Source organism: Triturus cristatus, chromosome 7 (assembly GCF_964204655.1).
Source record: "Triturus cristatus chromosome 7, aTriCri1.1, whole genome shotgun sequence".
NCBI classification, from domain to species: Eukaryota; Metazoa; Chordata; class Amphibia; order Caudata; family Salamandridae; genus Triturus; species Triturus cristatus.
The window spans coordinates 343,201,570-343,217,329 of NC_140590.1; the positions used below are offsets into that span (position 1 = coordinate 343,201,570).

Genomic DNA, 15,760 nt, shown 5'->3' on the forward strand with positions numbered 1-15,760 from the left:
TGGGAGCATTGTCTATAGCTATCAAAAGTCTGTGCAGGTCGGGCTTTTGACCTGGTGGCACCGAGTGGGTCAATCTTTTTTCACACCTCGCACCCCACCGTGACCTCCTCCTCACTCTCCCTCATGTCTCCATAGCCCCTCTCTCACATATGATTCATTTGTTTTAATGCCTTTTATATATGTATTGGTTTGCAAAACAATCAACAAAGCATTTGCAAAACACATAAAAAAGCATCTACAATGCAATAGGTTTCGCATTTACCCGAGTTTGCGCTATATGCATTGTAAATTACAATGTCTTTTATGTATGTTTTGGTTTTTGAAACATAAATAAAAGACATTGTCATTTACAATGCCAATAGCTTAAACTCGCATAAATGCGAGACCTATTGCACTGCAAATGCTTGTTTTTTTATACTCACCACGCCCTGCTCCTTCATTGCTTTCCTGCACCACTCTCTTTGTGTTTTTTAACATTTATTTTTCAGGAGGGCTGAGTAACTACAATTTGCTCCCAGGCCACTCGTTTTCCTAATTGTGTTTTCACACAAATTTTATCTTTTAATTTTACCGCTCCAAAATGGTCCACCATCATTGAACAGTAAATATTTTTTTTGAAAAGTCTGCTTTGTTATGATGTATGTGCATGCAGACTGATACATATGTCATCGTGCTGGACGGAAGAACCAAAAGGATATGCATACAAATGTGATTTTTGTCGCGGATGCTGTTCAGCACCTGCAAGAAGCATTTTCTTTTAGCAAGGACAAGGCAAAAAAGTTGGCTAATACCTTTCAAAGGATAGACTATTTGCTATGCCAATGCTTTTTTTTTCAAATACAGTCTGTGCCATCTAGACAGAGACCATTAGTCAATGTATATAAAATCAGCATGACCCTGTCACTGAAGATTTAGGCCAGCCTGAACTGCTAGGCCATCTGAAAGGGAAGGTAAGCAATAGCAGACCAGTGTTACCACTGTTGGGCCACACCACTAAGATGCAGTTTAAATACTATGGCAAAGACTGCTTGGACCAGATATGAGCATACCCCTCCTACTTAGGGACATTCGCTTTGAAAACACATTAGATATTTGATGGGATTGAAAGAAATACTTGAATACAGAAAAAGCTGCTTGAATCAAAGTCAAGAAAATGCTAGAGAGACACACATGGCAAAAGACACCACACACAAAAGGAAGAGACGTGTAAAAGCTCCAAACAGCAGTTAAATCTCAATAGGGGGGAAGGCAGTATCGTCAGTGGGAAAAAACAGGTCTCCAACAGAGACTTCAAAACATCTACAGGAAGTGCTGTGTATTGCACATAAGGCACTCCATGGCTTCGGTCCAGAGTACTTTAAAAAAGATCATCGTGGTATGTCCCTGGAAGATGCCTCCGCTCTGCTACCTCCAGACCAGTTAGGGTTCAGAGATTCCACACTGCTTCATGGAGTGGTAGAAGCTTTGTCCACACAACCTGTACATTTGGGAACATGCTTCCTGAGCATTTGAGAAATCAAACAAATTAAACATGGCTTTTCCACCTTTCCATATAGGGTATGCTAGCTTAACTACGGTTCCCCTCCTTTCTGCAGATAATAGCGCTAAGACGCCTTCGGGTATTTGCCCCGCTGTACAAAACAAAGAAAGAAAGAAATAAAGCCACTTATTAATTAAGCTAATGGCCTCCTGGAGTTGAGCTTACACCCACCTTGTCTTTGTGAGATACTGAAGAAGGACCAAATGCTGCGAACGAGGGGGCTTATTTACAATCCTCTTATGCCACTTTTGTGTCATTTTTAACATGGGAAAAGTGACGCAAAAGTGGCGCAAGTGGCTTGTAAATCTGCCCGAGATGTTTTCCTTAGATGTATGGCAGTTAAGGGGTTAAGTTGACATATTAAACCGGGTTCGGCTATCTTAATGAAGGATGATGTTATGTATGTTGCCTTCTATTATGCATAATTTGTATTGTGATTTCAGCCATGTGGATTGCTTTGGATTGCACTTTTAAGTATATTAAAGCTGATTTGTTTCTGGCAATGTTAGCGCCATGTAAATTAAATGAATACAAATATATAAGGATGTCCCTCCTGATGACTGGTTAATAATCAAAGATGCAATGCTAGAGAACCATCGGTCACAGTTCATTATCGAATTAAATTTGGGCATACGATTCCAAATTAATAACCCACTGATGCCTGGTACTGTATTCTGTAGATCCCAAATGTTTGCTCTTTTGAGGAGCTCATACACCAGGACGGGAATAATTTTTTTTCTTTTTTATTGTACATTTTCACAAACTCTGCTGCAGTTCATCAGTTCTGTATAATGCTGACCTGAGGTAGTGCTGGAAGGCAAACTAAGCTTCAGAATCTGTATAATAAAATGCTTAGTGAGAAGTAGGCACTTTACATTCAGAAAGAAAAGTTGAACTTAGATACCACATTGTAGGAATCGACCCGAAGGAGCTAGTAAGAAGCAAAGGCTGTAAAAACAATTCTGAAGTATATCTCATGCTCTACGTCCTAGTACAGAGAACATCAGATTGGCCACAACCTGTTACCCTTTTCTCCAGGAGCTCTTGTGGGTCCCTCTCTACAGACAGACTGGTGCAAAATGAGGATGGGTGGGAACACAAGAAATACAACCGAGAGCAAACAATAAGCACCCAAACTTTTGTTGTATCAAAGGTGTCAATGGTTTACTCAGAAATGTCTTGCAAGTGTGATACATAACATACTTCAATTTAAATTAAAGTTTCACAAAAAATGTAATCGATCAATCTGTTTACCAATAAGAGACAATGTAATTTATTATATTACTCCTGAATGATTATTAATGACTGTCTTCAATATTTGGTCATGGGATTAATCCCGCTGATGGCAGGATTCATTTGGTAAGAGGCTGTCATGCCCAAAGAGGTGGAGTGGAACTCCACTGAGCTGGTTGGAGTGAGTTTGCCCAGGTTGGGCTCTAAGCCTTCATCCGCAGAGCGGGTATAGCCTCCTGCAGCAGTTGAACGCAGGCGGGTTCCAGTTAGGTAGACCAATATTGCCTGAAAGGAGAAAATAAGCGGTTAGACATGCCCAGATACAAAATCTGTCATACATTTACAAAAAAAAGGGGGATACCATGGATCCCTAAAAGTCCGCTCTCAGAAAGTGATATTTAATTCACAATTTATTAATATGTTATTTTCAAGATAGTTTGTGGAAAGGAACAATTTGTTATAGTTCTAGTTCTTTATAATGTGCATTTTGTCTGAATCCATAATTTTTAGAATTTCTTTGAACGTGTGTGGGATCCCGGAACAACTGTTTTAAAATATAAATATTTGTAGATTGAAATGAATCTAAACAAGAAAAGATGCTCATAGGAGGGAATTCAAAGTTTTTCTTTATTTTTTTTCCATTTTATCCAACTGGTAAAATGAGCCATTATAAAGTACATTTGACTGAAAACATCACATTGGACATTGATTGATTAAACAAAATGCAGATATATCAGAAAGTAACAGCAATGGCCTTTAAATTCAAATGCAAAAATAAAAAGTAAGCGACATTTCATGAACTTTGACACAGATGATTTCCTAGGAAGCTGTGAGACATAACTAAGATATCATAACAGGAAATTACATTATTTATTTAAAGAAACCACAGAAGGGCTTCATAAATCAGACCAAAAAACAGCTACTAAAGTAAATAAACGTTTATTTCAGTTACCAGATGTATATTAAATGATTTGTTCTCACTTGGCAACATTCAGCAAACGCATCTGCTCAAGTAAAGATACATCTGCCAATGCAGGTATAGCCTAAAACACACTCGTACAGCAACATATAACCAATTCATGTTATGGTCCACATCAAACAACCCAATGCAGTTGCCTCCATATAGGCATCTGTTCGAGTAAAGCTACATCTGCCAATGTAGGTACAGCCTAAAACACACTCGTACAGCAACATATAACCAATGCATGTTATGGTCCACATCAAAGAACCCAATGCCGTGTCCTTCATATATGCATCTGCTCAAGGAAAGATACATCTGCCAACACAGATACAGCTTAACATACACTCGTACAGCAAAGCATTTTATGATCCTCATCAAAGAACCCAATGCAGTGTCCTCCATATACGCATCAGCTCAAGTAAAGATACATCTGCCAATGCAGACACAGCCTAAAACACACTCGTAGAGCAACATATAACCAATGCATGTTATGGTCCACATCAAAGAACTCAATGCAGTATCCTCCATATACGCATCTGCTCAAGTAAAGATATATCTGCCAACGCAGGTACAGCTTAACATACACTTGTACAGCAACATATAACCAATGCATGTTATGGCCCACATGGAAGAACCCAATGCAGTGTTCTGTATATATGCATCTTCTCAAGTAAAGATACATCTGCCAACGCAGGTACAGCTTAACATACACTCGTACAGTAACATAGACCAAATGCATGTTATGGTCCTCATCAAAGAACCCAATGCAGTGTCCTCTATATATGCATCTACTCAAGTAAAGATACATTTGCCAACGCAGGTACAGCCTAAAACACACTCATAATGCAACATATAACCAATGCATCCATGGTCCACATCACAGAATTCAATGCAGTATCCTCCATATACGCATCTGCTCAAGTAAAGATACATCTGCCAATGCAGGTACAGCCTAAAACACACTCGTACAGCAACATATAACCAATTCATGTTATGGTCCACATGAAACAACCCAATGCAGTTGCCTCCATGTAGGCATCTGTTCGAGTAAAGCTACACCTGCCAATGTAGGTATAGCCTAAAACACACTCGTACAGCAACATATAACCAATGCATGTTATGGTCAACATCAAAGAACCCAATGCAGTGTCCTCCATATATGCATCTGCTCAGGGAAAGATACATCTGTCAACACAGATACAGCTTAACCTACACTCGTACAGCAACATATAACGAAAGCATTTTATGACCCTCATCAAAGAACCTAATGCAGTGTCCTCCATATGCGCATCTGCTCAAGTAAAGATACATCTGCCAACGCAGGTACAGCCTAAAACACACTCGTACAGCAACATATAACCAATGCATCCATGGCCCTCAACACAGAATTCAATGCAGTCTCCTCCATATATATGTTTAGGGTTAAATGCCCAGTGCCGTCTCCTTGCACACAGGTATCGTCCTAAATTACCTGTGCAGTCTCCCATTGTACACGTGTAATTTGAAATACCTGCTGAAGTCATCTGGTAACAGGTTTAGTTTCAAATGCCAGCTGCAGCCGCTCGGTTATGCAAGAGATGTCAGGGACATTCAGCAGCACACAGCACATTTTCAAGTAACATTAAGCCAGCCAGGTTAGTTAATACTTGGTAAAGATCACTTCACATAAGGGGGCTATCCAGTTTCTAATAAGGAAACGGATTGAAAGTAGTGAAGCGTCACTAACAGCACGATTGGCTTTAACTAAAACTCGTCGTACACAAGTGACCCTCTTTAGGATGTCAACCACCATTTTCATTAAAAAAGAATAACAATTTTCTGGTGGAGTCTTAAAAATTATTTTTATATAAACTTTATTTAAGCTTAAGGTTCCTTAGTGTCATACATACATATCAGTTTGTTGTACATTGGTGCAAATATAATTTTGCTCGTAAGAGACATCACATAATTTGCATATGTTATACAAAAAGGCCCAGTGGTGTTCAAGCAGGGCTGGTGTGTAAGGCTCTGTGCTATAGTGCAGCGCTGGTGTGGTACCCAGTTCACTCTATTTAGCTCTTTGTGTACACCCTGTGTTCCTATTGTGGTGTACCATGTTCACTGGGAAGCTGACAGAATGTTTGAATGTTGGGTATTGGCCGCAGTGTCTCACTCCCTCAAGTAATCCCTATGGGGCTGCCATATATCCCTGGGTCTGGACGTGGAGGGCTGTAATTCTGCAACAATTTGGCTATCAGTGTCACAGTACATCATACTCTTGATCCATTTCTCCAAGGCGGGTCCCCGTTTGCTGCCCCAGTGTAAGGCAATTTCTCTCTTTGCTAGAAGCAGTGCCATCGCCACAAATCTATGTGGCGATTTAGGAACACTGGTGACATGTTGTCCCAGTAGTGCCATTATTGGAGAAGATGGTAGTTGCAAATCTGTCAGGAATTTGTGGTGTAATAGCTTATGCCGGTGATTACAAGACACAAATTTGGTTTGAGTGCAGCATTCTAACCAGACCTCATCTGTAAGTGGGTGCACCAGATTTGCCTTCCATGCAGCTCTCAATCTGGTGTTGTGTGCTGGTGTAAGTGCTAAGCATCCACGGTACAGCCTAGATATGAGGCTGTCTCCATTAGTGTCTGTGATAAGCAATGGTATGTTGGTATTCTGTCCCTGAGGGCTGCCTGGAGCCGAGCCAGGATCAAGTGATCAATGTCGGGGGCGTCCTGGAAGCGAGAGCCCTCTGTTCTGAAGAATGTGTGGCCACTGGTAAGATCCCCGAATGTGGGTATCACATGTTGTCTGAGGATACGTTGCACTAGCAGTTCCAATGTAATGGGTAGCCATGGATAAGCCATCAACGAAAGCGTTGTTGAGTATAATGTAGTGCCACCTATCTTTCTTAATAATCTCGTCCATGCCCAGTAGGTAGTGGACACAGTTTGAACGCCGTTCTGGTTACGCAGCAGTCCAGCCGGCACGAGGGCATCTATTGACATGGGGGCTACTAGATCCATCTCCGGCTTGGCGTAATTAAGACGGGCATCCGGATGGTACCAGTGCCATCAGTATCTACGCTGTATCTCCAGAACTCCAAATCCCCCACGTTCAAACGAAAGGACGACGGTGCTCCAGCTGATGCGAGGTTGTTTACCCCCCAGATGAGATGTGTAAAAATCTTGCAGATTTGAGCGAAAAAAGCTTTTGTTAAGGAAAAGGAATGTTGTTGAACAAATAGTGAAGCTGGGGCAGAACCACCATTTTAATAATGGCTATGCGCCCTGCTATGGACAGCGGGAGACAAATCCACCTCTCCACCCTGGCGCCAAGCTGGTCTATCATTGGGCTGTACTTCAGCTGCAGTATCTGTTCTTTATCCCTGTGTAGATATAGCCCCAAGTATTTAGCCTCCGCCTCGCACCAGGCCACCGGGAACTCGCCACAGTTCCGGTCCTGCACCTACCTCAGTGGAAAAATCTCAGATTTTTTCCAGTTTACACGTAGCCCAAGAGAGACAACGATCCACCTCAGTAAAGAGTGGCGGGAGTTTGTCTGCTGGGTGCCTAACATATTGTATACAAACAAGTATCTAGTTGCATTAATACACTGAAAAACGATTAAACAAATAACGGGCTGATGTCTTTAATACACAACAAGCTGTCTTTCATGAGTTTGTGAACGAAGCGCCTGGTAAAGGGCTTCATCCTTCATCTTTCACTGTTTGAATGTGCTAATAATTGAAAGTCACTTGAAATTGAATCTGAAACTGCTTTTAAAAATCATAGTATTCACTGTTCTTAAAATTCACTCATTTTACCTGCACAGCGCACTTTCCCCCGGCCAAAGCGTCTTCCCCGGTCCACCACGGATTCTTCCGTTTGTGTGGAGGGAAACACGACGCAAAACCGGAAGTGCGGGCTGCCTCCATTATGCGCACTGTGGTTAGCAGTCTAGCTGCTGAAACTGCATAAATTAGGACGCCGGCCATGAAGCGCAGCGGGCGCGCCGCTGGCGCGCCTAAGGCGAGCCCGTCTGCGCCCGTCCGCGCCTGGCTCGGGCCTAGGGCCAGAAGCCCTGGTCGTCCGGTTAGTTACTCAGGGCCTCTCCATACTCAGAGATGGGAAACCATGGTACAAACTAGCAGACTAAAGTATACCCCTGAGCAGTTAATGGCCTTTCACATACCCTTGCTTCCAAACTGCACAAGAGCTCACTCATTAGAAAATTAGAAAGTTTGCGCAAACTGTGGTTTCCGTTTTTCTCCCAGGCTGGAAGTTAAGATAGGAAGTCAATTACCCAGTTCTAACCCATTAATTCCTCAAAATAAACTTTTCATATTCTTTAGTATTAACTGTCGCTCTTTACCCAAACATAAATCAGACATTTTTGATCTACTTTTAAACGACCAACCTGATGCGGTCTTCCTCACAGAAACCTGGCTCCATGAGAGTTCAGGTCCAGATATTGCTGCAGCATTACCTGTGAATTACGCCATAGTGAGGAAAGATCGCAATTTGAAAAGGGGGGGTGGGATAGCGGTTATCTTTAAGAAAGATTTCAAATGCGATTTTGAACATCTCCCTTTCCCAAACTGTGAGGCTGCTTTTTTTTAAGCTGACTCTTTCCCCTAAATTTACCTTTTCAGGTATACTCGTTTATCGCCCCCCTACCTCCTCCTCATCATCTTGGACCTCGACCTTCGCTGAACTCATAGCTCCTCTAGCTATGAAAACAGCCAATTTCTCCCTTCTAGGAGACTTCAATCTCCATTTAGAAAATAAATCATGTAAAAACAGCTTAAATCTTATTTCAGATTTGGCTTCCTTGAATATTAATTTATTAAATTCTGGTCCTACACAGGGCATTTCCTTGATCCCATTTTCTCTAACCTAACAGAGATCTCTTGCTCTTTGGTCCTCCCAATTAGTTGGTCCGATCATTATCTCGTTAATTTTAACTTACCACTCCCAGCACACCTCTCATCATTTTCCAGCACGCCAATTTCACAAATTAGAAACTGGAAAAAGTTAGATATCACTGCCCTTAATACTCATTTAGACTCCTACAAACCTTTTTCCTCGCAACAAGTTAACCAGCTATCATCTTCAGTGCTAAACTGGCCTTTGGATGCCATAAACACATGTTTTGGAGAGAAAGTGGAGAAAGAATTACACTTCCTTATATAAATCTGTCTACAAAAATGCCTTAAAAAATTATCATAAACTCTGCAAATTAGCTCGAGCAGACTTTGTTTCCACTACCATTGTAAATGCAGCTAACTGCTCCAAGACTCTTTTTAATACTGTCAAGGAACTTGCGGGCTCCAAAACTCAAGCGCAGCCTCCTGCACTAACTAAACCCAAATGTGATGCCTTGGCCTCTTTTTTTGTTCAAAAAGTTGATAAAATATACCAAGACATTGTGCTGGAACAGGCAAGAAATCCCTCCGCTGCTCCCTCACCTCAACTTCCTCTCGATATTATGGACCCACTTCTAAATCAAGTAGAGAAACCGGATCTCCCTGACCATTCTCTTGCGACTTGGCCTCTACTTACTACAGAAAGCTTAACTAAACTCTTAAACAACATTACATCTGGATCTCCAAATGACCCATTACCTGTTTCAGTATTAAAGCAGTTGAGCTCCTCTTCACTACCTGTGATAACGGATCTCCTTAATGCCTCACTGCAGGAAGCCATCATTCCATCAACATGGAAACATGCCATGATCCATCCCCTTCTTAAAAAGGAAAATGCTGACCCTGATGTGTCTAGTAATTACCGCCCTATATCCCTACTTCCTATCTTTTCAAAGATTCTGGAAAGACATATTCATTCACACTAACTCAGTTAGTGACTACACACGGACTTCTTCATCCTTCTCAGTCAGGCTTCAGAGCTGGTTTTCCCACCGAAACCACCTTACTTGGTGTCACTGAAAGAATACGTCACCATCTGGACAATGGGGACACAGTTGCGCTAATTTTACTTGATCTGAGCGCCGCCTTTGATACGGTGTCTCATGCTGTGTTAATAAATACACTTGAATCACAGGGTATCGGCGGACCCGCCTTAAACTGGCTTACTGCTTTCCTTTCTAATCGCACTTTCCAAGTTTTCTCACAAACAGCCTGCTCTGAAGTCCACTCTTTTGCCCATGGGGTGCCACAGGGATCCATCCTCAGCCCCTTGTTATTTAATCTTTATGTAAAACCACTGGCCGAGGTGGCAGAGAAATCAGGGTTGTCTCTTTTTTTTTATGCCGATGATTCACAAATCATTTTCTTCCTTTCCTCACACAAAACAAATGCTCCTTCTATTCTCAAAATTGGCCTGAACAAAATAGCTTCTTGGATGCAGCAACATTTTCTTAAGCTAAATGGAGATATTGGTGTTAGGAAAAAACAAAGATCTCTGGTACCCCCAACACTGGCCTTGTGGAATGGGTAATCTTCCGTCCCCTTCTCCCCAAGTTCGAAATCTGGGTATCACGATCGATGACTCACTCAGTATGCACCCCCAATCAGTCAAAGTCGCAGCGACTTGCTTCACCATTCTCAAATGGTTAAAGAAAATCTGTTGGATGCTACCGGAATCTACCAGAAAAACCGTAGTCAATGCCCTAATTACATCTAGGCTTGACTATGGAAACATACTTTATTTGGGTTCAGACAAATCTGTAGTCCGTAGACTACAGACGGTACAGAACGCTGCTGTCAGACTCTTGTGTGGAGTCCCAAAGACCACCTCCATTTTGACCTATCGACGCAAGCTGCATTGACTTAAAATCGAGAATCAAATAAAGTTTAAGGTACTGAGCTATATGCACAAACTTAAATCCTGTTGTGCTCCCCGTTATCTTCAGTCCTTAGTTAGTCCTTACTTCCCCTCCCGAAATCTCCGCTCTGCCACCCAAAGAAGGTTCGTCGTCCCTAAATTCAAACTAGCCCGGATGGTCCCTTGTCCTGGAACTCTTTACCCACAGCACTCCGGAACGAGATGAACTATACTCAGTTTCGAAAGTCTTTAAAGACTTGGCTATTCGACAGATAACTGCTTTTCTGTTTTCCTCTAAGCCCTGACGTGTCCTTGGCGCCGGGAAACCCGTTTTGGGTAGCTGTTGCGCTTTATAAGTCTAAAAACTAAACTAAACTAAACTAAACTAAGCTTGTGTGATTTATTCCACTTTTCTTTATCACTTTTTAGAAAATGTTAGATGCATTTTCATCATGTCATCGTGAAGGACAGCTCAAAATTATAACAGTTTTTGAACATTCAACACAAACTTGGAAGGTGTATCACAAATACATAAAAAGTGTACGCATATCTTAACAATACATTTAAAGACATTGAAAAGCAGTCCTTAACTAAAATTAAAAATCACACGTGGGTGGAGAATAAGCAAAGTAAGCAAGAGCTAAATGTCGGTTTGTCTCCTGCCGGTGTGTGCAGCTCCGGGACTTATAGTTTTAAGTGTTGTCAAAAGGAGAGCAGTATTTTTATGAATTCTCTCCCTGGGCACACTGCGAATATCTTATCCCAGACGCCAAGGTCAACACATTTCCAACTCCGTGATCATTATGGGGTTTTCATCAGGACCTGGACATGGTGGTGTCTGTTTAAAAGAAAAAAACGATGCGTGTATTACTATCACCTTACTAAAAATATGGTACATTGTCCACTGTTAACCCCGAAATATTTCTTAAATGTACCTTAGTTAGGCTGTACTCCTCCTTGATGAAGTTAGCGAGAAGTCAAAGGCATCCGTGTCCCTGCCGGGAGATTATGAATATTGTTTATTCATTTGCTATGTGATATGTTTGAGACAAAAGTTTAACAGAGGTAACTCAGAAACTTGCCTGTATCCTTTTTTGACGATTAGCGGTCTTTTATTGCGACTTCTAGTCTTTGTCGTCGTTGAAACCTGTTAAGTATTGAAATATGTTTTGACCAAAGGGTGCGCATTTGCGACTAGGCATGTATGCATTGTTGAAAGTATTAAGCGGTGAAATGATCTTGATGAACACCGCAGTGGCTAAATGTAAAAGGAAACGATTTCAATTTCAAAGCGCGTGTGTGTATATTAACGTGCAACGAAGGGTTCAGTGGAACGTTTGTCTACACAGCGCTGATACATCACCGCGGTGAACAGTGAAGAGTAAAACTGTCCAGAAGAAACCGCATGTGATTCTCTTAGCGCGCAGCAGTTTGTATTGTAACAATACACTTTTAGATCTCTTTGGAAAAATGCGCTGGTGTCCTCATGTTAAAAGAACGGAATCACTTTGCCTGTGGTCTTAATCTTCGTAATTTCTCAAACGGAAAGATCTCTGGTCAGTTACTTTTTGAAAGGCCAGGTAGATGTTATGCCTTCTAATGTTGAAAATAAGCGCTGGAATGGAGTACTTGGATTACGTAGAAAACATGAATATGACAAGGTGCATTATGGATGATTGAGTCCACATTCGTAATAGCTTGGGATCAGTTAGAAACCAATGGCTGAATTTATATTTTGGCAATCTCAGACATCTCATTTAACCCTTTTAAAACTGTGTCGAACTTCATGATTAGGTGTAATGGCGCAGAGCACTGTCCACTCAAAGTCTTTGTCCGTATGACTTTTTTCCACAATATTATCCACCATAGGCGCTGTATTTTGTTTTTGAGCCTGGAACGATGTTGAACAATTCTTTGTTTGACCTCTTAGTTGCTTTTTCCAATGTAAATCTTCTGGCATGGACATACTATGGCGTACACTACATTCCTGGTTTTGCAGTTTGTAAACTCGTTATGTTGCCAGCTGGTATGGCCATCTGTGAAGGTGGTGCCTTCAAAGGTAGAGCTGCATACTGAGCAGTTACCGCACTTGTGGTGTCCTTGTATTGGTTTGTGGTTAAACATGGTGCGAAATGTATCGGGTCTTCTGCTCTCGGGTTCTGTAGCACGTACTACTTGTTGCCCAATACTGTGATTCTTTTTCAGGGCAAATAATGGGGGCCCTATGTTTCCTATTGAGCCCTCTATTAGGTGCCAGTTACTCCTGATGATCTTCTTGAAAGAGTTAGTGTGAGGCCCAAATGTGGTGACACATACCAAACGTTCTGTCGATGGTTTATACCTTTTTGTTAGTAAATGCTCTCTAGGTGTATACCACACCCGCTTCATGGAGTGTTTAAGAAGTTTTCTGGGGTATCCTTCTTCCTTCAATTTTTTAATCAATGCTTCTGCATGGAGCTCATAATCTTCCCTTCTGGTACAATTACTTCTAATGCGTAAAAACTGTCCGTACGGTAAATAATCTTTCAAATTCTTGGGGTGATCGTTCTTATCCGTTGATTTGGTATGTGGGGTCATGATTAACCTCATTGGTGATGTTTTAACTTCAACGTCAAGGAAAGCCAAACTTTTTCTGTTTTGTGTCAACCTGAACTGTATATCAGGGTTGCAGTTGTTAAGCCATGTGTGAAACTCATTTAAAGATGACCCATCTCCTTCCCAGATGCACCTCACATCATCTATCTATTGGTACCATTTGATGATCCACTCTTTATAGGGATTATTGTTGTAGATGTAGTGATGCTCATATCTGACCATGTATAGTACTGCCATTTCTGGAGCAAAGGGACAACCCATGGCTGTCCCTTTGATTTGTATTAAAAAAATCATCTTCAAATTTGAAAATATTTTACAGCAAACAAAGTGAGGCTAACCGAAGAATAAATTCCGTAGGGACTCTGTGAGGTCTTAATCTTAGTTCTAAATAAATTTCAATTGAGTCCAATGCTTCTTCCTGAGGAATTTGAGTATATAAGGACGCCACATCCAATGTTACTAGAATGTGGCACAATGAATCAAAGTCAAAGCCTTCAATTTTATTAATACATTCCATAGTATCTCTCAAGTATGAGGGGACTTCTTGCTGGATAGGTTTCAAGAATGTGTCCACATATTTGGAGAGTGGTTCTAAGATGGACTCACAACCAGAAACAATCGGTCGATCAGGGGGCTGTGTAGCATTTTTATGTGCTTTTGGTAAAAAATACATTACTGGTGTACGTTGATATTTGTTTATTAGGTAATCTGCTTCTTTTGGGCCCACCTTCACTGACAATCCTTGCTATTTCATTCTGAGTTTCTTTCGTTGGATTTAGTGGAATACGGCGGTACCACAAAGGATTGTGTACATGACTTCTGCCTCCTGGAGATATGCTTCCTTGGACCATATAACAACTGCTCCGACTTTGTTACCAGGCTTGATGACTGTTGTTTTTTGGTCTTTGAGAGATTTGATGGCCATTTTCAGGATTCGGTAATTTACCGAATCGGTAAAATTACCGATTCGGTAAATACCGAATCCTGAAATGAGATGTAGGAAACACTCTAATGAGTGTTGTGTAGGAATTAGAATTCGGTATTTACCACCAAATATAGGTTGGTGATAAATACCGAATACATTGCAAAAAGCAATATTTTGCTGAAATAAGAGTACCATGTGGCAGACATACATGCCCTTAGGGCATGTATGTCCGCCACATGTGCACACATGCAGGAATCAGGGGTGCAACAGGGTGTCAATGTGACACCCTGCCACCCTTGAATGTGCTCCCCCCATTACCGAATCGGTATTTACCGATTCGGTAATGAGGCATACCTTCCCATTGATTCCTATGGGCCTCCAGGCCCATAGGAATCAATGGGAAGGTATGCCTCATTACCGAATCGGTAAATACCGATTCGGTAATTACCGAATTTCTCCGATTCGGTATCATTTACCGAATTATTACCTACATACAATTTACCGATTCTTAAATACCGAATCGGTAAAATTCGGTATTTAAGAATCGGTAAATTGTATGCCACCTACATATGGCCCTTAGTGCTGATGTAGCTGAATACCTTTTTATATTCTGGGTCTTCTGTGAAAATTACTGGGACATTCTTGATCTGGAGTCCCCACGGTATTGTGCCAGCTTTAAGGTGTACGACCAAGAAGTGGCCATGTAGCTCTGTTCCTACATGTTTCTTTTGAAGTCTCAATAATTTCTCTGTGACGTTTTGTTGTTTGGCTGTAGAGCCAAGGGTAACTGTGGAAAATAAAGAGGGATCTGAAATGAATTTTTGTATGTGATCTTCAGTGAAGGAAATGGTGTCCTTTTCTGACATAGCTGGTTGCCTATAGGGCTCTAGGGCACACTAGGTGAACTATATTAAGATTTATGCTATAAGTTGATTTAAAGCCTTGCAGACTACGTCCGCTCTACAAACTGAAAACCTAAGAAAGGCTTGGGCCCATATGCGATCTAGATAGGACTACTAATACATTGTATACAAACAAGTATATAGTTGCATAAATCCACTCAAAAACTATTAAAGCAATAGCAGGCCAATGTCTTAATACACAAGATTGTGTGATTTATTCCACTTTTCTTTATCACTTTTTAGAAAAATGTTAGATGCATTTTCGTCATGTCATCGTAAAGGACAGCTCAAAATTATAACAGTTTTTGAACATTCAACACAAACTTGGAAGGTGTATCACAGAAACATATAGCACAATGTCGTCTGCATAAAGGGTCACTAATAAAGGGCCGGTCTTGAACTGCAACCCCTGATGAGAGTGGTTTCTTTGGAGTTGTCGCACTAGGGGATCCATCGCTATTATAAAAAGAAGTGACGATAGTAGGCATCCCTGCCTAGTGCCATGGGAAATGGGAAATGGCACAGTCAACATGCTGTTGAACCTAATATGCTCTGTTGGTAGTGTGTATAATAAGTGCACGAGGGTCTTAAACCCCGCTGGGATTCCCAGCTAATGTTGTGTGGCATGCAGAAAGGGCCACTCCATTGAGTCAAAGGCGTTCTCGGCATCCAACAACACTGCCATGGCTGGGCCTGTAGGGGCTATTCTGAGAAGGATGGCAAAAAATGTCAGTGCAGTAAATCTGTGTGGTATGAAGCCAGCTTGTTTGGGTGAAATGATCTGTTCCATAAGGAGCTCCTGGCGGGTAGCTAACAGATTGGCCAATATTTTATTGTCCA

General features: G+C 41.4%; 1 protein-coding gene across 3 annotated transcripts in view; it reads right to left on the reverse strand.

The window, feature by feature from the left end:
- Positions 1-2,323: 2,323 nt before the first annotated feature.
- Positions 2,324-15,760, reverse strand: part of SYNGR4 (synaptogyrin 4) — a 670,375-nt gene continuing 656,938 nt past the window's right edge. The window contains exon 5 of one of the 3 annotated variants that reach the window (XM_085616469.1): positions 2,324-3,058. In XM_085616469.1, the coding sequence (XP_085472595.1) occupies positions 2,852-3,058 (207 nt within the window). In that variant the 3' untranslated portion in view covers positions 2,324-2,851. The remainder of the gene's footprint in view (positions 3,059-15,760) is intronic. The other 2 variants (XR_014966469.1, XR_014966468.1) reach the window with 2 other exon arrangements.